The sequence below is a fragment of the Musca autumnalis genome, unplaced genomic scaffold, assembly GCF_047663935.1.
Source record: "Musca autumnalis isolate F117 unplaced genomic scaffold, ASM4766393v1 scaffold_5, whole genome shotgun sequence".
NCBI lineage: Eukaryota > Metazoa > Arthropoda > Insecta > Diptera > Muscidae > Musca > Musca autumnalis.
This window is the reverse complement of record NW_027412088.1, coordinates 192,782,048-192,806,719: the sequence shown is the minus strand read 5'-3', so window position 1 is coordinate 192,806,719 and position 24,672 is coordinate 192,782,048. Positions and strand designations below refer to the sequence as shown.

Below are 24,672 nucleotides of genomic sequence, written 5' to 3'. Positions count from 1 at the left end.
CTGTTTATCGATACAGAGTCGGCGAAAAAGGGAACTGATGAAGTTGTTTGGTGCCAACTGAAACTATAGTATTCCCTACCTTTCGCCCGCAACTAATCAATTTCATATCCACTTTAAAATATTTTGTTGTTATTCAAACAATTGAATTACAACAAAATGTGGACTAAAGCTGAAATAAACACGAAGATGAAAAAAAAATATTGTTGAAAAAAATCAGCGACTATTAAAATGATAGCAAATTAAATTATTGAAAATTTTATGATATTGGTCGTTTGAATTTAAAATTGAGTATTCTAGACGAGAGCATTTCTTGTTTGCAAATTCATGAGTCTACGAATTCAGTCTCTTCCCATGGAAAGTTTGTTTGTTGGAGAACTACGCATTTATTTGTTTACCTTCCAGTTAACGTTTAAGTAGCACGAGTGGGCCATAAAAATATAAACATTTTAAAATTACTCAAGTTCAAGGTAGTTAATAGTCATTGGTCGTGTGCTGGGAACATATAATTAAATAAACAAAACATAAAATATCGGTTAATTATTTTTATTTTTTTTTTTAATTTTTATTTATTATTACAAAATTGTTGCTTTTAAATTTAACCCACCCTCAGTGGTTAAAATAAAGTTTTTCTTATCCATTATAAGTTCAGTTTGGGCACACAATTCAAAGCTGTAATGCCTTAGCAGGGCAACTAATCCGATTTTAGTTTGCATTTTACCAAACCTCAAGCCAATACAGTTGCGGGGACCATCCCCAAATGGCAGATAGGCACAGGAGTGACGTTCTTCACATGTGTTCGCCTCAAAGTGGTTGGGATCAAATTCCTCGGGGTTATTATAATATTCCGGATCATGATGTATTGCATGGACTGGTATAACAATTTGAGTACCCTTTTCAATAATATGTGGAGAGTTTGGCACACGATAGTCGTGTTTTGTGCTGCGTATCAGGGTGGGGAGCACAGGATATAAACGTAAGGTTTCTAGGGGAAAAATAACAAATTTTAAAAGTTTGTTATTGTTAAGAACAACAAAGCAAGACTCACCTGCCACCACCTGATCCAAATATTGCATTTCATGTAAACCCTCATAGGTTATTTCATTATTGTGTTTCTTTAAATTCTCCACAATTTCCTGCCTCAGACGTTGCTGCACCTGGGGATGTCGTGCCAATTCATAGAGGCAAAATGTCATGGTTGTTGAGGAGGTCTCAAATCCAGCCAAAAAGAACACAAATGTCTGGGCAGCCATTTGCTCAAGGGTTAGACCCTGTGACAAATCAATACCCAAAGATCCCCGGGCCAGCTCCTCATTTTTCGCTTTTAACTCAATTAACAAATCCAGGAAATCGTTACGTTTTACATTATTCTGCTCACGATATTCCACAGTCTCTTTGATAACATTGAAAAAGAATTTGGTGATGTGATCTGGGAAAAATTTCATGCGCAGACGTTTGGCCAATTTGGGATTGCTAAACATAAATTGTTGTATCAACGGATGGTAGCGGCGATCTGTGAAAATGGCTCGTCCACGTTGCCTGAATTCAGCCTTGGGATCCTTCAGGCTGCAGCAATCAATGCCAAAGGCACAGGTTCCAATGACATCGGTGGTGTAGCGGGCACACAAATCTTTAATTTCCAAAATACCATCCACCCGGCCGCCCCCTTCTTTCAGCATTTCATCAACCACATCTCTCAAGTTCTCTGACACTTTTACCACCGTGGGAAACATGTATTTCATGCGAGCTGAGGTAAATACTGGGGTTAACTTATTTCTCATTGCCCGCCATTGTTCACCTTCCAGTGTCACCAAGTGACCCGTCAGAGGATCATCTTTGACATTGTTGAACACGCCACGATCATGAAAGTTTGAAAAATCCTTCACCAAAATATGTTTCACCAAATCCAAGTCAAGTATCACCGCAGATTTTCGTATGAACACGTAGAGGCCTCCAATTGGAGATTTGTTTTTAAATTTCAGATAGACACGTTGAACAACATCACAGAAATGTTTTTCAGTTCCCACACCTTTCATATTACCCAAAAGTGGCAATGGGGTTTCCTGGGGAATACCATGTCGTTGCCAATATGTGTAGAGATTGTAGAGATAGAACAAAAGGCACACTACTCCCACAATCAGGAGGGTTTCCACCACACCGAACATTTGTTTTATATATATTTTCTGATTTAGAAGCAAACACTTGTCTATTTAACACTCAAATGCAAACTAGTGGACAATGTTTTCAAAAACCTCTCACAACCCAGCTCCACCTGTTTAGATCGTCAGTCACATCACTTGACAAAGCTCCTCTAACTCTTGTCAAACACTGTGCTTTCGAGATTCTCAAAACAAAACAACGTTCTATCAGATAGAATCTATCTCGTGTCTCTCTCTCTCTCTCTCTCTCTCTCTGGATAATCAATGATTAAGTGTGTCATCCATCTTCATGGAGAGAGATGAATCGGTGGGGATGGGTTATTAACCACAAACATAATTTCGAAATTATTTTGCCGATTTCTAATTCAAGTCACACTTTGTTGTCAAAATTGTATAGTCAGAGTGATTATTTGATCTTCAACAAAACCCTACAGCATTTTGAGCGGTAGTTTTAGGTCTTCTGGTGGTTTGAAACCATTTACAACAAAGTTGTCTAGCCAGTATTTAAATATATTTAAAAAAATCACGAGTATTGAAAAATATTTTTTAAAAAATTCACGAGCATGGAAACAAATTATTTTTTAAATTCACGAGTATAGGAAAATATTTTTGTAAAAAATCCCCGTGCTTTGAAAAATATTTTTTTTAAGGGTGCAAGAGTATTGAAAAATGTTTTTAAAAAATACACGAATATTAACAAAATCACTACACCTTTTTCAGATGTAATTCGAAACATTTTAGTTGTATTTAAAAAAAAAAAAAACACGAGTATTAATTTTTTTTAAAAAAATCCATGATTATTTAAACAATATTTTTTAAAAAATCCGCAAAAAATCACTGGCATTAAAAAATAAATATTTTTTTAAATTCAATAGTATAGAAAAATATTTTTTAAAAAATTCACGAGTATTGAAAAATACTTAAAAAAATCACAAGTATATCTATAATTTTTTTTAAAAATTCACGTGTATAGAAAAAATATTTTTTAAAAAATTCACGAGTATAGCAAAATATTTTTTTAAAAAATTCACGTGTGCAGAAAAATATTTGTTAAAAAACACTCGAGTGTTGAAAAATATTTGGAACAAGACGGGTTTACACGCGCACGCCCGATTTTTTTGAAATTTTTACCACAGGTAGGTCTCGTTGCCCTGATCACAAAAATGTATATATCGTCTAGATGTAGTCCATACTTCCCGAGATATAGGCCATTAAAGTTCCAAATTTTCTTTTAAATTATAATTTTCTTTTGCAATAGCCGGCCTTCGGCCGGGTATTTAAGACTTTCTGCTATGGACAGGTACAAGTCTCGGGAACGGGCACAAAATTTTCTTTTAAATTAATTTTTTTTCTAAATAGACGGCCTTCGGCCGGGGATTTAAGACTTTCACCTATGGACAAGTGCAAATCTAGGGAATGGAAGCAAAACTTTTTTTATATTATTAATTTTTCTCTAATTAGCCGGCCTTCGGCTACATATTTTTGGAACTTTAAAGGCCTATATCTTGGGAAGTATGGACTACATCTAGACGATATATATATTTTTGTGGTCAGGGCAACGAGACCTACCTGTGGTAAAAATTTCAAAAAAATCGGGCGTGCGCGTGTAAACCCGTCTTAAGCCAAATATTGTTTAAAAAATTCCTGAATTTTGCAAAATATTTTTTGAAAATCCAAGTGTATTGAAAAATAAAAAACCAATGAGTATTGAAAAATATTTTTAAAAAAATCCACGAATATTGAAAAAGTTTTTTAAATAATGCACGATTATTGAAGCAAGTATTTTTAAAAAATAACGAATATAGACAAATATTTAAAAAAAATCTCGAGTATTGAAAAATGTTTTTTTAAAAAATCAATGATTATTGAAACAATATTTTTTAAAAAATCTACAAAAAATTCACGATCATTGAAAAAGATTTTTTAATTCACCAGTATAGAAAAATATATTTTAACAAATTCACGAGTATTGAAAAACATTTTTTTAAAAACATTCAGGAGTATAGAAAAATATTTTTTAAAATTTCACGAGTATAGCAAAATATGTTTTAAAAAGTTCACGAGTATTAAATAATATTTGTTAAAAAATTCATGAGTATTTAAAAATATTTTTAAAAATGTCACGAGTATACAAAAATATTTTTTAAAAAATCCACGAGTATTGAAAAATATTTTTTTAAAAATCCACGAGTATTGAAAAATATGTTTTTAAAAATCCACGAGTATTGAAAAATATTTTTTTAAAAATCCACCAGTATTGAAAAATATTTTTTTAAAAATCCACGAGTATTGAAAAATATTTGTTTAAAAATCCACGAGTATTGAAAAATATTATTTTAAAAATCCACGAGTATAGAAAAAGGTTTTTTAAAAAATTCACGAGTATAGTAAAATATTTTTTAAAAAATTCACGTGTATAGAAAAATATTTTTTTAAAAAATACACGAGTGATGAAAATTATTTTTTTTTATTTTTTATTTTTGCCTTATTAAGGCGAAGGCCATTTATAGTGATATTTAATTAATTCTCTTTCGAGTTGATCTGTTAGCCCTTTAGAGATACATTGAAAAATTAGGAGTCTACCGAAGTCCCACGCATCCAACCATTACACTACGTTTCACGGGTGGTAAAGCCTTCGCCTTAATAAGGCAAAAATAAAAAATAATTTCAGCATGAGCCAGGCTGGGATTCGAACCTGGGTCTCCGGCAACTGAGTGTCAAGGTTGCCGGCGTCTTAGCGTTCTAAGCCACCATCAACTTGTCAAAACTTTAGTAGACAATAATTGATGATCAAATCAAAAATAAAATCTTCTGATATAGAAGAGCAATTACTAATAATGTAGGAATAAAACTTACCATAGTATTTGTGAACATTGAAAAATGGGATTACCAAGCAGGACTATAGGAAAAGTTTCGAGTTTCAATTAACTGACATAATTTCACATATACATTTATCTAATGAAGTGCGATATATATACTAGTTTCCAAGCTTTGCCTTCGTCTGCCACAAAAACAACATCCTAATACACCTGAAGATCGGCTTTACCACCCGTGAAACGTAGTGTAATGGTTGGATGCGTGGGACTTCGGTAGACTCCTAATTTTTCAATGTATCTCTAAAGGCCTAACAGCTCAACTCGAAAGAGAATTAATTAAATATTTTTTTTTTTTAAATTCACGAATATGCAAAAATAATTTTGAAAAAATCCACGAGTATTTAAAATATTTTTAAAAAATATTTTATAAAAATTTGCGATTATTGAAACAATGTTGTTTGAAAAACCCACGCTTATAAAAATATTGTTTAAAACATCCACTCTTAAAGAAACAAATAGTTTTTAAAAAATCCACGGTTATTGGAAAATATTTTTTGAAAAATCCACGATTATTGAAAAAATATTGTTTAAAAAATCCACTGTTATTGAAAACAATTTTTTAAAAAAATCCAAGATTATGGAAAAATATTTTTTAAAAAATCCACGACTTTGGAAAAATATTTAAAAAAAAAACACGGTTTTTAAAAAAATTATTTTTAAAAAACTGTCCGATTATTGAAAAATATTTTTAAAAATTTTCCGATTATTGAAATAATATTCTTTAAAAAATTTTCCGATTATTGAAATAATATTCTTTAAAAAATCCGCGATTAATGAAAACAATATTGTTAAAAAAGTCAACGATTATTAAAAGAATATTGTTAAAAAATCCACGATTATTGAAAAAATATTGTTTGAAAAATCCACGATTATTGGAAAAAATATATATTGTGGGAAAAAATTGTTTAAAAAAATCCACGATTTTTCAAAAAATATTGTTTAAAAAAATTCACGATTTTTCAAAAATATTGTTTAAAAAATCCACGATTATTCAAAAAATGGAATCCACGATTATTCAAAAATATTGTTTAAAAAAATCCACAACTATTCAAAAATATTGTTTAAAAAAATTCACGATTATTCAAAAATATTGTTTAAAAAATCCACGATTATTGATAAAATATTGTTTAAAAAAATCCACGACTATTCAAAAATATTGTTTAAACAAATTCACGATTATTCAAAAATATCGTTTAAAAAATTCACGATTTAAAAAATTCACGATTATCACGATTATTGTTTAAAAAAAATCCACAACTATTCAAAAATATTGTTTAAAAAAATTCACGATTATTCAAAAATATTGTTTAAAAAATCCACGATTATTGATAAAATATTGTTTAAAAAAATCCACGACTATTCAAAAATATTGTTTAAACAAATTCACGATTATTCAAAAATATCGTTTATTGAAAAATATTTTTTGAAAAATCCACGATTATTGAAAAAATATTGTTTAAAAATCCACTGTTATTGAAAACAATTTTTTAAAAAAATCCAAGATTATGGAAAAATATTTTTTAAAAAATCCACGATTTTGGAAAAATATTTAAAAAAACACGGTTATTAAAAAAAATTATTTTTAAAAAACTGTCTGATTATTGAAAAATATTTTTAAAAAGGGAACTGATGAAGTTGTTTGGTGACAACTGAAACTATAGTATTCCCTACCCTTCGCCCGCAACTAATCAATTTCATATCCACTTTAAAATATTTTGTTGTTATTCAAACAATTGAATTACAACAAAATATGGACTAAAGCTGAAATAAACACAAAGATGTAATTCTCCGATTATTGAAAAATATTTTTAAAAATTTTCCGATTATTGAAATAATATTCTTTAATGTTATTAATGAAAACAATATTGTTAAAAAAGTCAACGATTATTAAAAAAAATATTGTTAAAAAATCCACGATTATTGAAAAAGTATTGTTTGAAAAATCCACGATTATTGGAAAAAATATTGTTTAATATATTGTGGGACAATTTTTTTTAAAAAAATCCACGATTTTTCATAAAATATTGTTTAAAAAAATCCACGATTTTTCAAAAATATTGTTTAAAAAAATCCACGATTTTTCAAAAATATTGTTTAAAAAATCCACGATTATTCAAAAATATTGTTTAAAAAAATCCACTATTTTTCAAAAATATTGTTTAAAAAATCCACGATTATTCAAAAAATGGAATCCACGATTATTCAAAAATATTGTTTAAAAAAATCCAAGACTATTAAAAAATATTGTTTAAAAAAATCCAAGACTATTAAAAAATATTGTTTAAAAAAATTCACGATTATTCAAAAATATTGTTTAAAAAAATCCACGACTATTCAAAAATATTGTTTAAACAAATTCACGATTATTCAAAAATATCGTTTAAAAAATTCACGATTTAAAAAATTCACGATTATCACGATTATTGTTTAAAAAAATCCACAACTATTCAAAAATATTGTTTAAAAAAATTCACGATTATTCAAAAATATTGTTTAAAAAATCCACGATTATTGATAAAATATTGTTTAAAAAAATCCACGACTATTCAAAAATATTGTTTAAACAAATTCACGATTATTCAAAAATATCGTTTATTGAAAAATATTTTTTGAAAAATCCACGATTATTGAAAAAATATTGTTTAAAAATCCACTGTTATTGAAAACAATTTTTTAAAAAAATCCAAGATTATGGAAAAATATTTTTTAAAAAATCCACGATTTTGGAAAAATATTTAAAAAAACACGGTTATTAAAAAAAATTATTTTTAAAAAACTGTCTGATTATTGAAAAATATTTTTAAAAAGGGAACTGATGAAGTTGTTTGGTGACAACTGAAACTATAGTATTCCCTACCCTTCGCCCGCAACTAATCAATTTCATATCCACTTTAAAATATTTTGTTGTTATTCAAACAATTGAATTACAACAAAATATGGACTAAAGCTGAAATAAACACAAAGATGTAATTCTCCGATTATTGAAAAATATTTTTAAAAATTTTCCGATTATTGAAATAATATTCTTTAATGTTATTAATGAAAACAATATTGTTAAAAAAGTCAACGATTATTAAAAAAAATATTGTTAAAAAATCCACGATTATTGAAAAAGTATTGTTTGAAAAATCCACGATTATTGGAAAAAATATTGTTTAATATATTGTGGGAAAATTTTTTTTAAAAAAATCCACGATTTTTCATAAAATATTGTTTAAAAAAATCCACGATTTTTCAAAAATATTGTTTAAAAAAATCCACGATTTTTCAAAAATATTGTTTAAAAAATCCACGATTATTCAAAAAATGGAATCCACGATTATTCAAAAATATTGTTTAAAAAAATCCAAGACTATTAAAAAATATTGTTTAAAAAAATCCAAGACTATTAAAAAATATTGTTTAAAAAAATTCACGATTATTCAAAAATATTGTTTAAAAAAATCCACGACTATTCAAAAATATTGTTTAAAAAATTCACGATTATTCAGAAATATTGTTTAAAAAATCCACGATTATTGATAAAATATTGTTTAAAAAAATCCACGATAATTGAAAAATATTGTTTAAAAAAATCCACGATTATTCAAAAATATTGTTTAAAAAAATCCACGATTATTCAAAAATATTGTTTAAAAAATCCACTTTATTGAAAAAATCCACGCTTATAAAAAATTTTGTTTAAAACATCGACGCTTTTAGAAAAAATTTTGTTTAAAAAAGCCACGCTTATAAAAAAATATTTTTTAAAAAATCCGCTATTAAAAAATATTTTTAAAAAATTCACGATTTGTACAAATATTTTTTTTAAATCCACGATTTTTGAAAAAGAATTTTTTAAAAATCCAAAAATTTTGAAAAATTATAATTTAAAAATATCCACCATAATTGAAAGGTTGTTTTTAAATCCAAAATTTTGAAAAGATATTTTTTAAAAATCCAAAAATTTTGAAAAAGTATATTTAAAAAAAAAATCCACGATTATTGAAAAAAACCTTTTGAAAGGTTTTTTTTAAATCCAAAATTTTGAAAAGACATTCTTTAAATCCAAAATTTTGAAAAGATATTTTGTAAAAATCCAACAATTTTGAAAAAATAATTTAAAAATCCACGATTATTGAAAAAAAGTTTTTAAAAAACACACGATTATTGAAAAAAAATATTTTTTTGAAAAAACCCGCAATTTAAAAAAAAAATTAAAATACAACGATTATTGAAAAAAGTAGTTTTAAAAAAATTCACAATTCTTATTGTTAAAAAAATCCACGATAGTAACCAAGATTAATAAAAATATATGTATATTCTTCTGTATGGAAATAACATACACACATACATCTAAAATCCATCTTGCTTATTTGCCTGCTATAGGAAACAAGCTGACTTCTGTATCGTCAGTTGCTTAGCAAATAACTGCAAATTTGTGAAGTAGTATGATTCTTAACGCCGTTGTACTTAACAACTGCGAACCTACGTGTTTCAAAACGTCAAAAATGCGCATTTTTAACGCAGGTAAAAAGCAAGCATCATTCATTTTTATTTCTTAATCATTTAGTTGCATTTTCGAGCAACAATGTGTGCAACTGAAATATTTTGACGAAGTTTAAACAACACAAACAACTGATGATACGGAATTTAACCAAACTTTTCATATTCATAGAAATCATTAAAAGTTTTTATTTCTACAGTCAATGTACCGCATGTGTTTACTGTTGTTAGATTCCAATAAGAAATGTGCCGACACTAGTGGTGGGGAGCTCCAAACTAGTTTGTGGCAAGAGCATTATTGCTGGCTATACTGCTCCCACATCCAAATGGTGGAGCAATTTTACATGACTTAATATTTGAGAAATGGGGGAGAGAGAGACAGAATATAGTTTGCTTTATTGCGGGGGTCACTCTTAGAATGTTTTGTTTATTGAGAATTGATTGATGTTATTGTCTCTATTTGTTTTCGTATAGTGGAGAAGTGCGGAGAGAGAGTCAATGTTGCCCTCATTGGGCCCCAATGATTGGGCCCCAATCATTGGGGATACTGTTGTTGTGTATTGTTGTGGTTACGGAAAGATGAGAACACTATTGTTTAATTGTTTTTGTTTAATGGAGCCGAACACACGAGAGAGAGCAAATTTAACGCAAATGGGAATTTTGAGAATTTTTTATTTTATTTGTCTTATTAGGGGAGAGCAAAATAATTTGTGAGGGAGCAATTGAGAGAATTTATTTTGATCAACTAAAAATCGATGTGTTGTTGTTATTATAATTTTCGTCAAGTAAACAAACCGTAGGGGGTTTATTGGAGAAGAGATGGGGAGAGTAATGAAAAAAATATATCCACAAAAGTCGTAAAATTCGTATAATATTGGATATTCTCTTTCTTTGTTGGTTGAATCATTTTGTTTCAAAGAATGGGGTTTCTATTCATTCAGTTTTGATTTCTGGAAACAGTTGTAACGTTGTGTCTGCGAAGTGAACTCGGTGCTAATTACAAAAAAATCCAAAAATATGATATTTTTATCCCTATTGGTGCTATCTGTGATAGCCTTGTGCGTTTGGCTAAAGGAGCATTATTCGTATTGGGAGAAACGCAATGTACCACATGAGAAGCCATTGCCGTTTATCGGCAATATGCGGGGTTTGGGTCGCAAATATCACTGGAAGGATATCAATGATAGGATTTATAAGAAATTTAAAAACATCACACCCATTGCGGGATTTTACACCTTTACAACGAGGGCTGCCTTTGTCATGGATCTGGACATCATCAAGGATATTATGATAAAACAGTTTACAAGTTTCAGTGATCGTGGTTTGTTTCACAATGAACGTGACGATCCTTTGACGGCAAATTTGTTATTTTTGGATGGTGAGAGGTGGCGGGTTTTGAGACATAAGGTGTCGCCGGTGTTTACCACGGGTAAAATGAAGTTTATGTTTCCCACAGTGGTGCAAGTGGGTGAGCGTTTGGAACCGGCTTGCAAGAAATTCATAAATGGCGATGAGGGAAGTGGCATAATTGAGGCCAAAGACTTGTGTGCCCGCTATACCACAGATGTCATTGGAACCTGTGCCTTTGGCATTGAGTGCAATAGTTTGATAGATCCCCAGGCGGAATTTAGAAAAATGGGTAGATCCATATTTGAAAAGCCACGTCACAGTGGGGTGGTACAAGGTTTAATGTTTACCAATCCCAAATTGGCCCAAAAGTTACGCATGAAAACCTTCAGCGATGATGTTGCCGAATTCTTTATGAATGCCGTTCGGGAAACGGTGGAATATCGCCAGAAAAATAACATACATCGTAATGATTTTATGGATATGTTAATTGAAATGAAGGAGCAACGTGATAAGCTTTTGGCCCAGGGGAAACAGGTGGATGATGAAGATATGAGTGGTGGCCTGACATTGGAACAATTGGCTGCCCAGGCAATGGTGTTCTTTTTGGCAGGTTTTGATACCTCCTCCACCACAATTTCATTTTGTCTCTATGAATTGGCCCTAAATCAAGAGGTACAGACCAAGGTGCGTCAGGAAATTTGTAAGGTGTTGCAAGAGAATAATAATGAACTGAGCTATGAGTGCTTGAAGGAGATGAAATATTTGGATATGGTTATATCAGGTAGGTCACTTAAAATCTTTTAATAGATTACAAAAAATATTTATAATTTTGTTTATTTTTGTTTTAGAAACTTTACGCAAATACTCTGTCACTCCCCATTTGGTGCGCACCTGCATCAAGGACTATCAACTGCCAAACACGGATATTGTTTTGGAAAAGGGTCTACGTGTCATTATACCCCTGGATTCTATACACAGAGATGCTGAATATTTCCCTGAACCGGAAAAATTCAATCCTGATCGTTTCCTACCCGAAGAGGCTGCCAAACGTCATCCCTTCTCATTTATACCATTTGGTGATGGACCGCGCAATTGTATTGGTATGCGTTTTGGTAAAATGCAAGCCCAAATTGGACTGGTTTGTTTGCTCAGCAAATTCCGTTTCGATCGTTGCCCTCAAACCCAGATTCCAATGCGTTACAGTACACAAAGTTTTCTATTGGGTTCTGAGGGAGGGGTTTATTTGAAGGTGGAGAAACTGTGATATAATGGAAAAATTATAGAGAAAAGTTAGGAGTTTTGAGGTTAGAAACGAACAAATAATATTTATAAATAAAATATAGTTTGTAACTAAAAAATAATGAAAAAAACCATTATTAAAATCAATTGGAAATTCTTTAAATGATGTAACTAATCGCATGAATTTTATGGCCAAAATCTAAATTATTATAAAAAAAGTATTGTAGAAAATGTTTGCCATGCTTTAACTTCAATTTGCGGTACTTTATCGAATTCTTCAATTGGAGTCCATGCCTTCTGAAATCATAACGAAGTAAAATCCGGTTCTCTTGTTCCAAATACCGCTTTAGAGTGTCTCAAGCAGATATGTTCACATATACATTTTTCTGCGATTGAAGCATTTGTTTCAACACAGTAGACTTCGATTCCAATAACAAACAAAACCCTCCAAAGTAGTCCCCACACAAAAGGGCTTAACTTTGAAGTACATTTCCACCATTATCTTTTATTTTTTTGTGTGGTTTTTATTTAATTTGTAGGGAGCGGTATTTGTTTAAGATTGATTGCTTTTCCTGACTATTTTTTTCTGATTATCGATTTGTAATTATAGATACATACAAAATTACTCACATACATATAAAACAGTTTTTTTCAATGGCCTTGGATTTTCTGACTAAAAATTGTAATAACTTTTCGTTACTTTTGAATTTTGTTAATTTTTTAAAATGCTATCAAAGTCCAATTTTATAGCCTCAAATTTTCATAGTTGATGGTAATTTCCATGTTTCGTTGATGGTCAATTTGTAAATAATATTTTGGTACAAACATGAAAACCATATTGGCAACCCTATAGAAAATATTATCAATATTCGGAATTAATAAGATAGATATGAACTGGGATTTGTTTACAAATTGAAGTCGTATGAATCACTTTTATACGGGGCATTTATTATCAGTCTCATTATAAATATTTGACTCTGCCCTCCGTGACGACTTCTCTCTAGGTAAGAGAAATTATCAATTAAAGCTTGTCTCTCCTTATTTTCATTGAATTGTTCTCAATCTCCTCATGAGGCACTGAGGCCACAATTTTTTTTAAAAAAATGTAAAATTTCGTAGCTAGATAAATTCCTATGAGGAAAAAAGCTGTCTACTATAGAGAAGGTGGCCCACAGGGTCGTTTACTGTAGAGTAGATGGCCACTGGGGCGTCTACTGTAGAGTGGATGGCCCACTGGGGCGTCTACTGTAGAGTAGATGGCCCACAGAGGCGTCTACTGTAGACTAGATGGCCCACAGGGGCGTCTACTGTAGAGTAGATGGCCACAGGGGCGTCTACTGTAGAGTAGATGGCCCACAGGGGCGTCTACTGTAGAGTTGATGGCCCACAGGGGCGTCTACTGTAGAGTTGATGAGCCACAGGGGCGTCTACTGTAGAGTAGATGGCCCAAAGGGGCGTCTACTGTAGATTAGATGGCCCTTAGGGTCGTCTACTGTAGAGTAGATGGCCCTTAGGGTCGTCTACTGTAGAGTGGATGACCCTTAGGGTCGTCTTCTGTGGAGTAGATGGCCCTTAGGGTCGTCTACTGTAGAGTAGATGGCCCACAGGGGCGTATACTGTAGAGTAGATGTCCCACAGGGGCGTATACTGTAGAGTAGATGGCCCACAGGGGCGTCTACTGTAGAGTAGATGGACTACAGGGGCGTCTACTGTAGAGTAGATGGCCCACAGGAGCGTCTACTGTAGAGTAGATGGCCCAATGGGGCGTCTACTGTAGAATAGATGGCCCACAGGGGCGTCTACTGTAGAATAGATGGCCCACAGGGGCGTCTACTGTAGAGTAGATGGCCCACAGGGGCGTCTACAGTATAGTAGATGGCCCACAGGGGCGTCTACAGTATAGTAGATGGCCCACAGGGGCGTCTACAGTATAGTAGATGGCCCACAGGGGCGTCTACAGTATAGTAGATGGCCCACAGGGGCGTCTACTGTAGAGTAGATGGTCCACAGGGGCGTCTACTGTAGAGTAGATGACCGACAGGGGAGTCTACTGTAGAGTAGATGGCCCACAGGGGCTTCTACTGTAGAGTAGATGGCCCACAGGGGCGTCTACTGTAGAGTAGATGGCCCACAGGGGCGTCTACTGTAGAGTAGATGGCCAACAGGGGCGTCTACTGTAGAGTAGATGGCCCACAGGGGCTTCTACTGTAGAGTAGATGGCCCACAGGGGCTTCTACTGTAGAGTAGATGGGGCGTCTACTGTAGAGTAGATGGCCCACAGGGGCGTCTACTGTAGAGTAGATGGCCCACAGGGGCTTCTACTGTAGAGTAGATGGTCCACAGGGGCGTCTACTGTAGAGTAGATGACCGACAGGGGAGTAGATGGCCCTTAGGGTCGTCTACTGTAGAGTAGATGGCCCTTAGGGTCGTCTACTGTAGAGTAGATGGCCCTTAGGGTCGTCTACTGTAGAGTAGATGGCCCTTAGGGTCGTCTACTGTAGAGTAGATGGCCCTTAGGGTCGTCTACTGTAGAGTAGATGGCCCTTAGGGTCGGCTACTGTAGAGTAGATGGCCCTTAGGGTCGTCTACTGTAGAGTAGATGGCCCTTACGGTCGTCTACTGTAGAGTAGATGGCCCTTAGGGTCGTCTACTGTAGAGTAGATGGCCCTTAGGGCCGTCTACTGTGGAGTAGATGGCCCTTAGGGTCGGCTACTGTAGAGTAGATGGCCCTTAGGGTCGTCTACTGTAGAGTAGATGGCCCTTACGGTCGTCTACTGTAGAGTAAATGGCCCTTAGGGTACTCAACTGTAGAGTTGATGGCCCTTACGATCGTCTACTGTAGAGTAGATGGCCCTTACGGTCGTCTACTGTAGAGTAGATGGCCCTTAGTGTCGTCTATTGTAGAGTAGATGGCCCTTAGGGTCGTCTACTGTAGAGTAGATGGCCCTTACGGTCGTCTACTGTAGAGTAGATGGCCCTTAGGGTCGTCAACTGTAGAGTGCATGGCCTTTAGGGTCGTCTACTATTGAGTAGATGGCCCTTAGGGTCGTCTACTGTAGAGTAGGTGGCCCTTAGGGTCGTCTACTGTAGAATAGATGGCTCTTAGGGTCGTCTACTGTAGCGTCGATGGCCCTTAGGGTCGTCTACTGTAGAGTAGATGGCCCTTAGGGTCGTCTACTGTAGAGTCGATGGCCATTAGGGTCGTCAACTGTAGAGTAGATGGCCCTTAGGGTCGTCTACTGTAGAGTAGATGGCCATTAGTGTCGTCAACTGTAGAGTATATGGCCTTTAGGGTCGTCTACTGCAGAGTAGATGGCCCTTAGGGTTGTCTACTGCAGAGCAGATGGCCTTTAGGGTCGTCTACTATTGAGTAGATGGCCCTTAGGGTCGTCTACTCTTGAGTAGATGGCCCTTAGGGTCGTCTACTCTTGAGTAGATGGCCCTTAGGGTCGTCTACTGTAGAGTATATAGCCCTTAGGGTCGTCTACTGTAGAGTAGATGGCCCTTAGGGTCGTCTAATTTAGAGTATATTGCCCTTAGGGTCGTCTACTGTAGAGTAGATGGCCTTTAGGGTCGTCTACTGTAGAGTAGGTGGCCCTTAGGGTCGTCAACTGTAGAGTAGATGGCCCTTAGGGTCGTCTACTGTAGAGTAGATGGCCCTTAGGGTCGTCCACTGTAGAGTAGATGGCCCTTAGGTTCGTCTACTGTAGAGTAGATGGCCCTAAGGGTTGTCTACTGTAGAATAGATGGCCCTTAGGATCGTCTACTGTAGAGTAGATGGCCTTTAGGGTCGTCTAAAGGCCCTTAGGATCGTCTACTGTAGAGTCGATGGCCCTTAGGGTCGTCTACTGTAGAGTAGATGGCCCTTAGGGTCGTCTACTGTAGAGTAGATGGCCCTTAGGGTCGTCTACTGTAGAGTAGGTGGCCCTTAGGGTCGTCAACTGTAGAGTAGATGACTCTTAGGGAGGTCTACTGTAGAGAAGATGGCCCTTAGGGTCGTCAACTATGGAGTAGATGGCCCTTAGGGTCGTCAACTGTAGTGTAGATGGCCCTTAGGGTCGTCTACTGTAGAGTAGATGGCCCTTAGGGTCGTCCACTGTAGAGTAGATGGCCCTTAGGGTCGTCTACTGTAGAGTAGATGGCCCTAAGGGTCGTCTACTGTAGAATAGATGGCCCTAAGGGTCGTCTACTGTAGAATAGATGGCCCTTAGGGTCGTCTACTGTAGAGTAGATGGCCTTTAGGGTCGTCTAAAGGCCCTTAGGGTCGTCTACTGTAGAGTCGATGGCCCTTAGGGTCATCTACTGTAGAGTAGATGGCCTTTAGTGTCGTCTACTGTAGAGTAGATGGCCTTTAGGGTCGTCTACTGTAGAGTAGATGGCCTTTAGTGTCGTCAACTGTAGAGTAGATGGCCTTTAGGGTCGTCTACTGTAGAGTAGATGGCCTTTAGTGTCGTCAACTGTAGAGTAGATGGCCTTTAGTGTCGTCAACTGTAGAGTAGATGGCCCTTAGGGTTGTCTACTGTAGAGTAGATGGCCCTTAGGGTCGTCTACTGTAGATTAGATGGCCCTTAGGGTCGTCTACTGTAGATTAGATGGCCCTTAGGGTCGTCTACTGTAGAGTGGATGGCCCTTAGGGTCGTCTACTGTAGAGTAGATGGCCCTTAGGGTCGTCTATTGTAGAGTATATGGCCCTTAGGGTCGTCTACTGTAGAGTAGATGGCCCTTAGGGTCGTCTACTGTAGAATAGATGGCCCTTAGGGTCGTCTACTGTAGAGTAGATGGCCCTTAGGGTCGTCTACTGTAGAGTAGATGGCCCTTAGGGTCGTCTACTGTAGAGTAGATGGCCCTTAGGGTCGTCTACTGTAGAGTAGATGGCCCTTAGGGACGTCTACTGTAGAGTAGATGGCCCTTAGGGTCGTCTACTGTAGAGTAGATGGCCCTTAGGGTCGTCTACTGTAGAGTAGATGGCCCTTAGGGTCGTCTACTGTAGAGTAGATGGCCCTTAGGGTTGTCTACTGTAGAGTAGATGGCCCTTAGGGTCGTCTACTGTAGAGTAGATGGCCCTTAGGGTCGTCTACTGTAGAGTAGATGGCCCTTAGGGTCGTCTACTGTAGAGTAGATGGCCCTTAGGGTCGTCTACTGTAGAGTAGATGGCCCTTAGGGTCGTCTACTGTAGAGTAGATGGCCCTTAGGGTCGTCTACTGTAGAGCAGATGGCCCACAGGGGCGTAGATGAAATTTATAACCAATTGATGACAAATTTCCTATAGAATCTTATATATTTATAAAATTTTTCACAATTTCAAGGAAAATAATTATTGGATTATTTTTTTAGATACTCTGGAGTGTTGCGTTCCAGGTGTGTCTACATTTGATTTGTTTGACATAACAAATCGTGTTGTTTGATAAAAAGACCCATTAATTGGAAGTCAACATAAAACTAGACCATGCCAACCAAATTCTTTTATCAATAAGTAAATAAAGATTATAACCTAGTGAGACTTTTGTTCTTTTTTCAAGTTATTTGTCCAGTCATGGCGTGCGTTACTCATACTCCGATATTTGGTATTATCAATAGCGAGATTCAAACCCACAACAATTTCTTGTTTTTGCCGATCTGTTGTCAGCTGTTAAGTTAAAAATAGTAACAAAAAGCTTTAAGAAGCTTTTCGATTCTACCAGAGTTGTTGTTCTTAGAGAATTACTTAACACGTTAGGAAAGATCACGGTGTTAACTCTCAGTTGTCGTTTGGAGGTGTTGCTGATTGGTTGTGGAAAGTATGGGGGAACTGGAGGTAGCTGCTGTGTTGTATGCCGTAATTGGCTTGTGTACTTTAATTTATGGCTGGATGAAATCCCGCATGCTGTTTTGGCGTCGTCGCGGCATACCCTATGAAGAACCTGAATTTCTGGTGGGTAATCTCAAAGATGTGGGCGAGAAGAAGCATTTCTATGAACCATTACGTCAGGTGTATGAAAAATTCAAGGGTTCTGGCCCATTTTGTGGCTTCTATATGCTAGTACAACCGGTGGCCTTGGTGTTGGATTTGGATTTGGCTAAAAATATTTTAATTAAAGATTTTCAGAATTTTGAAAATCGTGGTGTTTTCCACAATCCAGTCGATGATCCTTTGAGTGGCAATCTTTTCAATTTGGAAGATTCGGTGTGGAAGAATTTACGTACCAAACTATCGCCCACCTTCACCTCGGGTAAAATGAAACAAATGTTTCCGTTGGTGGTAAAGGTGTCGAATGATTGTCGTGAGGTATTGCAGGATATGCTAAAGCAGTCTAAGGAAGTGGATGTCAAGGAATTGCTGGCCCGTTACACCACCGATGTTATTGGTTCCTGCGCCTTTGGTTTGGAGTGCAATAGCCTCAAGGATCCCGAGGCTGAATTTCGAGTTATGAACAAGCAAATGTTCACCAAATTCCGCCACCCCAAATTAGTCCATGCCTTTATGCATTCCTTCCCCAAGCTAGCCAAACGTTTGCGTATGCAGGAAATGCTGGATGAAACCAATAAATTCTATTTCCGTATTGTCCGGGAAACTGTGGAATATCGTGAAAAGAACAATGTGAAGCGCAATGATTTCATGAACATGATGATTGAAATGAAGAATTCGAAAAATGATAGCGAACGTTTGAATATGAAAGAAATAACGGCAAATGCTTTCCTCTTCTTTGTTGCTGGTTTTGAAACATCTTCCACCACGCTGGCTTTTGCTCTCTATGAATTGGCCAGAAATCAAAAGGTTCAAGAGAAGTTGAGGAAGGAAATCCGCGAAACCTTGGAAAAATATGATGGGGAAATTACCTATGAATGTACACAGGAAATGAGATACTTGGAACAGGTTATAATGGGTAAGAACAAAAAGAAGAACAAGAAAATAATTGGAACCACAAAAAATACAAATTCTCTCTCCTTTCAGAAACTCTGCGTAAATACTCCGTCTTGCCCCAATTGCAGCGCAAGGCTGCTGTCGATTATCCCACCGATGTCCCCGGCTATGTCATACCCAAGGGTACCATGGTATATATACCAGTTGATGCCATACAAAATGATCCTGAAATATATCCTGAACCTGAAAAATTCATACCCGAACGTTATGACCCTGAGGAAGTACAAAAACGCCATTCCATGGCCTGGATCCCGTTTGGTGATGGGCCACGCAACTGCATTGGCATGCGTTTTGGCAAAATGCAAGTTCGTGTTTTGTTAATTTCCCTATTGAGAGATTATCGTTTTACCTTGACCAAGAACACTCCAGTTCCATTGGGCATCAATGTTATCCTGCCTCTGATTACACCCGAAAAAGAAGTTGTTCTTAATGTTGAAAAGTGTTAGAGGAAGTCTGTTGTTGTATTTATTAAATTGTAGAAAGAAAAATTAAGTTTTATTTCTTGTTGTGGTTTTTAATTGTAGGAAATCAACTTTGAAGATTTTCCCACCGATCGGGGCCATCTACTCTACAGTAGACGACCCAAGGGGCCATCTACTCTACAGTAGACGACCCAAGGCGCCATCTACTCTGCAGTAGACGACCCAAGGCGCCATCTACTCTACACTAGACGACACAAGGGGCCATCTACTCTGCAGTAGACGACCCAAGGGGCCATCTACTCTACAGTAGACGACCCCGATGGACATCATCTACTCTACAGTAGACGACCCAAGGGGTCATCTACTCTACAGTAGACGACCCAAGGGGTCATCTACTCTACAGTAGACGACCCAAGGGGTCATCTACTACATCTACGACTCAAGGGACCATCTACTGTACAGTAGACGACACAAGGGGCCATCTACTCTATAGTAGACGACCCAAGGGGCCATGTACTCTATAGTAGACGACCCAAGGGGCCATCTTCTCTATAGTAGACGACCCAAGGGGTCATCTACTCTATAGTAGACGACCCAAGGGGTCATCTACTCTACAGTAGACGACCCAAGGGGTCATCTACTCTACAGTAGACGACCCAAGGGGTCATCTACTGTACAGTAGACGACACAAGGGGCCATCTATTCTACAGTAGACGACCCAAGGGGCCATCTACTCTACAGTAGACGACCCAAGGGGTCATTTAGTCTACAGTAGACGACCCAAGGGGCCATCTACTCTACAGTAGACGACACAAGGGGCCATCTATTCTACAGTAGACGACCTAAGGGGCCACCTACTCTGTAGAGGACGACCCAAGGTGCCTTCTACTCTACAGTAGACGACCCAATGGGCCATCTACTCTACAGTAGACGACCCAAGGGGCCATCTACTCTACAGTAGACGACCCAAGGGGCCATCTACTCTACAGTAGACGACCCAAGAGGTCATCTACTATACAGTAGACGACCCAAAGGGTCATCTACTCTACAGTAGACGACCCAAGGGGCCATCTACTCTACAGTAGACGAACCAAGGCGTCATCTACTCTACAGTAGACGACCCAAGGGGCCTTCTACTCTACAGTAGACGACACAAGGGGCTATCTACTCTACAGTAGACGATACAAGGGGCCATCTATTCTACAGAAGACGACCCAAGGGGCCATCTACTCTACAGTAGACGACCCAAGGGGCCATCTACTCTACAGTAGACGACCCAAGGGGCCATCTACTCTACGTTAGGCGACCCAAGGGGCCATCTATTCTAAATTAGACGACCCAAGGAGCCATCTGCACTACAGTAGAAGACCCAATAGGCCATCTACTCTACAGTAGAAGACCCAATGGACCATCTACTCTACAGTAGATGACCCAATGGGCATCTACTCTTCAGTAGACCACCCAATGGGTCATTTATCCTACAGTATACGACCCAAGGGGTCATCTACTCTACAGTAGACGACCCAAGGGGCCATCTACTCTACAGTAGACGACCTAAGGGGCCATCTGCTCTACAATAGACGACCCATGGAGCCATTTACTCTACAGTAGACTACCCAAGGGGTCATCTACTCTACACCAGACGACCCAAGGTCCCATCTATTCTACAGTAGACGACCCAAGGGGCCGTGTACTATACAGTAGACGACCCATGGGGCCATCTACTCTACTGTAGACGGCCCAAGAGGCCATCTACTCTACAGTAGACGACCCAAGGGGCCATCTACTCTACAGTAGACGACCCAAGAGGTCATCTACTCTACAGTAGAAGACCCAATGGACCATCTTCTCTACAGTAGATGACCCAATGGGCTTCTACTCTTCAGTAGACCACCCAATGGGCCATTTATTCTACAGTATACGACCCAAGGGGTCATCTACTCTACAGTAGACGACCCCAGGGGCCATCTACTCTACAGTAGATGACACAAGGGGCCATCTTTTCTACAATAGACGACCCATAGGGCCATTTACTCTACAGTAGACGACCCAAGGGGTCATCTACTCTACAATAGACGACCCAAGGGGCCATATACTCTACAGTGGACGACCAAAGGAGCCATATACTCTACAGTAGACGACCCAAGGGGCCATCTACTCTACGGTAGACGACCCAAGGGGCCATCTACTCTACCATAGACGACCCAAGGGGTCATCTACTTTACAGTAGACGACCCAAGGGGCCATATATTATACAGTTGAGTAGACGGCCCTTTGGGTGCACTACTGTCGAGTATATGCCCCTTCTACCGTAGAGTAGATGGCCCCTTGGGTCGTCTATTGCAGACTAGATGGCCCATTGGGTCGTCTACTGTAGAGTTGATGGCCCATTGGGTCGTCTACTGTAAAGTGATTGCCCTCGGGGTCGTGTAAATGCCCTTTTTGGTCGTTTAGAGTGTAGTAGATGGGTCACCCACTGTAGAGTACAGTATTTTTTTTTTTTTTTTGAGGCTTACCACACTTCAATATAAGTATTGAAAGATTTTTGTTGTACATTTATGATCTCATCTCGTTTGTATTTAGTTCGTCTTTAGGCACATGGAAATTTTCAAACATAAACATACATACATTCACACATACGTTTACACAATAAATAAAAATAAAATTCACAGTTTGTTTTTCAAATCTTCTCCACCCTCAAATTAATGCCATGTCCAGCGCCCAAGAAATAAGTTTCTTTATTGAAAATGATTGGTATTTGTGTTTGGGGGCATGTGGAGAATTTGAAATGTTTCACCAGGTTGGCGAGGGCCAAAGAGGTTTGCATTTCTCCAAATCGTTTGCCAATGCAATTGCGTGGCCCCTCTCCGAAAGGCATGTAAACCACTGCATCACGTTCCTTGCACTTGGAGGGTAGGAAATTATCGGGATTAAATTCATTTGGTTGGGGGAAGTATTCTTCATCTCTGTGTAAGGCCAAAACGGGTATGAGAACATTCATGCCTTTTTTGATGAGATATTTTTCATCATATCCTGGTACCTGATAGTCTTCCAAACATTTGCGATTTAAAACGGGTACGGGTATGTAGAGGCGAAGGGTTTCTAAGGGAAAATATTTGGGAATTGAATGGTTTTATTTGTAAGAAAATTGTTGTACTACTTACCCTGTATAACCTGATGCAGATAGGACATTTCCTTTACACTTTCATAAGTAAATTCCTGGCCATATTTTTCCCATTTCTCCATGACCTCTTGACGCACACGATTTTGTATATCCTGATGTCTGGCCAGTTCGTAGAGAGCAAAGCCCACCGTTGTTGAAGAGGTCTCATAACCAGCCAAGAAAAATAACACAATTTGGGCGGCAATTTCTTCCAAAGTCAAGGATGTTCTATTCTGCCCATCTTCAGTTTTTTCCTTGCTCTCTTTTAGTTGCATAAGCAAGGCCAGAAAATCCTCCCTGTTGGTGGGATTTGCTTCTCTAGCTTCAATGGTCTTGGTGACCAAATCCATGAAAAATTCACTGATTTCATCAGGTATAACTTTCATGTGTAACTTTTTCACCAATTCCGGGAAATTAAAGGCCAAGGCATTACCCAGCTGACCATTGCGTGGTTCACTAAACAAACGTTGACCCATTATGTGGAATTTGGCCTCCGGATCGGACAGGCTATTGCAGTCAATGCCAAAGGCACAACAACCAATAACATCGGTGCCAAATCGTGCTAATAAATCTTTCATTTCCAAAACATTGTCAGAATCCTCCTCAGCCAGCTTCTTTTCCATGGTCTGTATCAAACGTCCGCTTAGGTTGTTCACCATGGAAAACATTTTGGCAATTTTCCCCGAACTAAAGGTAGGCGTCAACTTCTGTCTCAACGATTTCCACTTCAAACCATCCAAGAAAAATAAGTGTCCCGTCAATGGGTCATTTTCCTCGTTGTGGAAGAACCCACGATCCGTAAATTTATTAAAATCTCGAATGAGAATATTTTTAATAAGTTCTAAATCCATAACAAACACGGCTGGATGCGAGAACCAAAAAAATCCAGCAAATGGTCCAGTACCTTTAAATTTCTTATAGTAATTCATCCATATTTCGGGAAAGGAGTATGTTGTTCTCATCCCTTGGAAATTTCCCTGAAGCCAGTTAGGTTTTTCGCACGCAACGCCACGAAAATGCCAGTAGTTGAGGCGTTTCTGCATGAACAAAATCAAATAGCTTACCAGGCAGACAATGACGCCCAACAGAATGCCGAACACCAACATGTTGTCTTTGCCATGGAGGCGACAGCGATCTTATCCCCAAGAGCTATAGTTATACACTGAAAATGCAAGTTTTTTTTGTATAATAAATATTTTAATGCAAAATAAGTGAGCTTTCCGTGGAGAGCATTGGTGGAGAGAAATACTGAGAGAAAACAAAAAAATACTGCGTTTGGCCTGGTCGAACTTTTTAACCTGCACTAAAGATTTCTATAGAAAACGTCTGTCTCTGTTGCGGTTTTTTGAGTCAAAGGTTTCTGTAGAAATTTCGTAAACACTCTATGGAGTCTAAGGATTATTATAGGCATTTTTTAGAACTGCACATGTTCCAAAGATTTCTATAGAATTTTGCTGGGCCCTTTATATGATGATCTCTATAGACATTTTGCCCCACACGGTCGTCTACTGTAGAGTAGATGGCCCACAGGCTCGTCTACTAAAGATTAGATGGCCCACAGGCTCATTTACTGAAGAGTAGATGGCCCACAGGGTCGACTACTGTAGAGTAGATGACACACATGGCAGAGAAGATGGCCCACAGGGTCGTCTACTGTAGAGTAGATGGCCCACAGTGTCGTCAACTGTAGAGTAGATGGCCCATAGGGTCGTCTACTGTGGAGTAGATGGCCCACAGGGTCGTCTACTGTAGGGTAGATGGCCCACAGGGTCGCCTACTATATAGTAGATGGTCCACAGGGTCGTTTACTTTAGAGTTGATGGTCCACAGGGTCGTCTACTTCAGAGTAGATAACCCACAGGGTCGTCTACTGTATAGTAGATGGCCCACAGGGTCGTCTACTGTATAGTAGATGGCCCACAGGGTCGTCTACTGTATAGTAGATGGCCCACAGGGTCGTCTACTGTATAGTAGATGGCCCACAGGGTCGTCTACTGTATAGTAGATGGCCCACAGAGTCGTCTACTGTATAGTAAATGGCCCACAGGGTCGTCTTCTGTATAGTAGATGGCCCACAGGG

General features: G+C 37.5%; 3 protein-coding genes across 3 annotated transcripts; 2 read left to right on the top strand and 1 right to left on the bottom strand.

Annotated features, from left to right (window-relative positions):
- Positions 1 to 527: 527 nt before the first annotated feature.
- Positions 528 to 23,759, bottom strand: LOC141386905 (uncharacterized). The gene is made up of 4 exons (XM_073955807.1): positions 22,594 to 23,759; positions 22,121 to 22,531; positions 1,046 to 2,203; positions 528 to 982 (listed from the first exon to the last, which is right to left on the bottom strand). The coding sequence occupies exons 1-4, from the start codon at positions 23,696 to 23,698 to the stop codon at positions 573 to 575; spliced, it is 3,084 nt and encodes a 1,027-aa protein (XP_073811908.1). The 5' UTR covers positions 23,699 to 23,759; the 3' UTR covers positions 528 to 572.
- On the top strand, positions 10,446 to 13,150 carry LOC141387613 (probable cytochrome P450 6a13). The gene is made up of 2 exons (XM_073957527.1): positions 10,446 to 11,648; positions 11,716 to 13,150. The coding sequence occupies exons 1-2, from the start codon at positions 10,535 to 10,537 to the stop codon at positions 12,129 to 12,131; spliced, it is 1,530 nt and encodes a 509-aa protein (XP_073813628.1). The 5' UTR covers positions 10,446 to 10,534; the 3' UTR covers positions 12,132 to 13,150.
- Positions 17,631 to 19,502, top strand: LOC141387616 (probable cytochrome P450 6a21). Its single transcript, XM_073957530.1, has 2 exons — positions 17,631 to 18,969; positions 19,038 to 19,502. Exons 1-2 carry the CDS (start codon positions 17,886 to 17,888, stop codon positions 19,451 to 19,453), a joined length of 1,500 nt encoding a protein of 499 aa, XP_073813631.1. The 5' UTR covers positions 17,631 to 17,885; the 3' UTR covers positions 19,454 to 19,502.
- Positions 23,760 to 24,672: the final 913 nt, after the last annotated feature.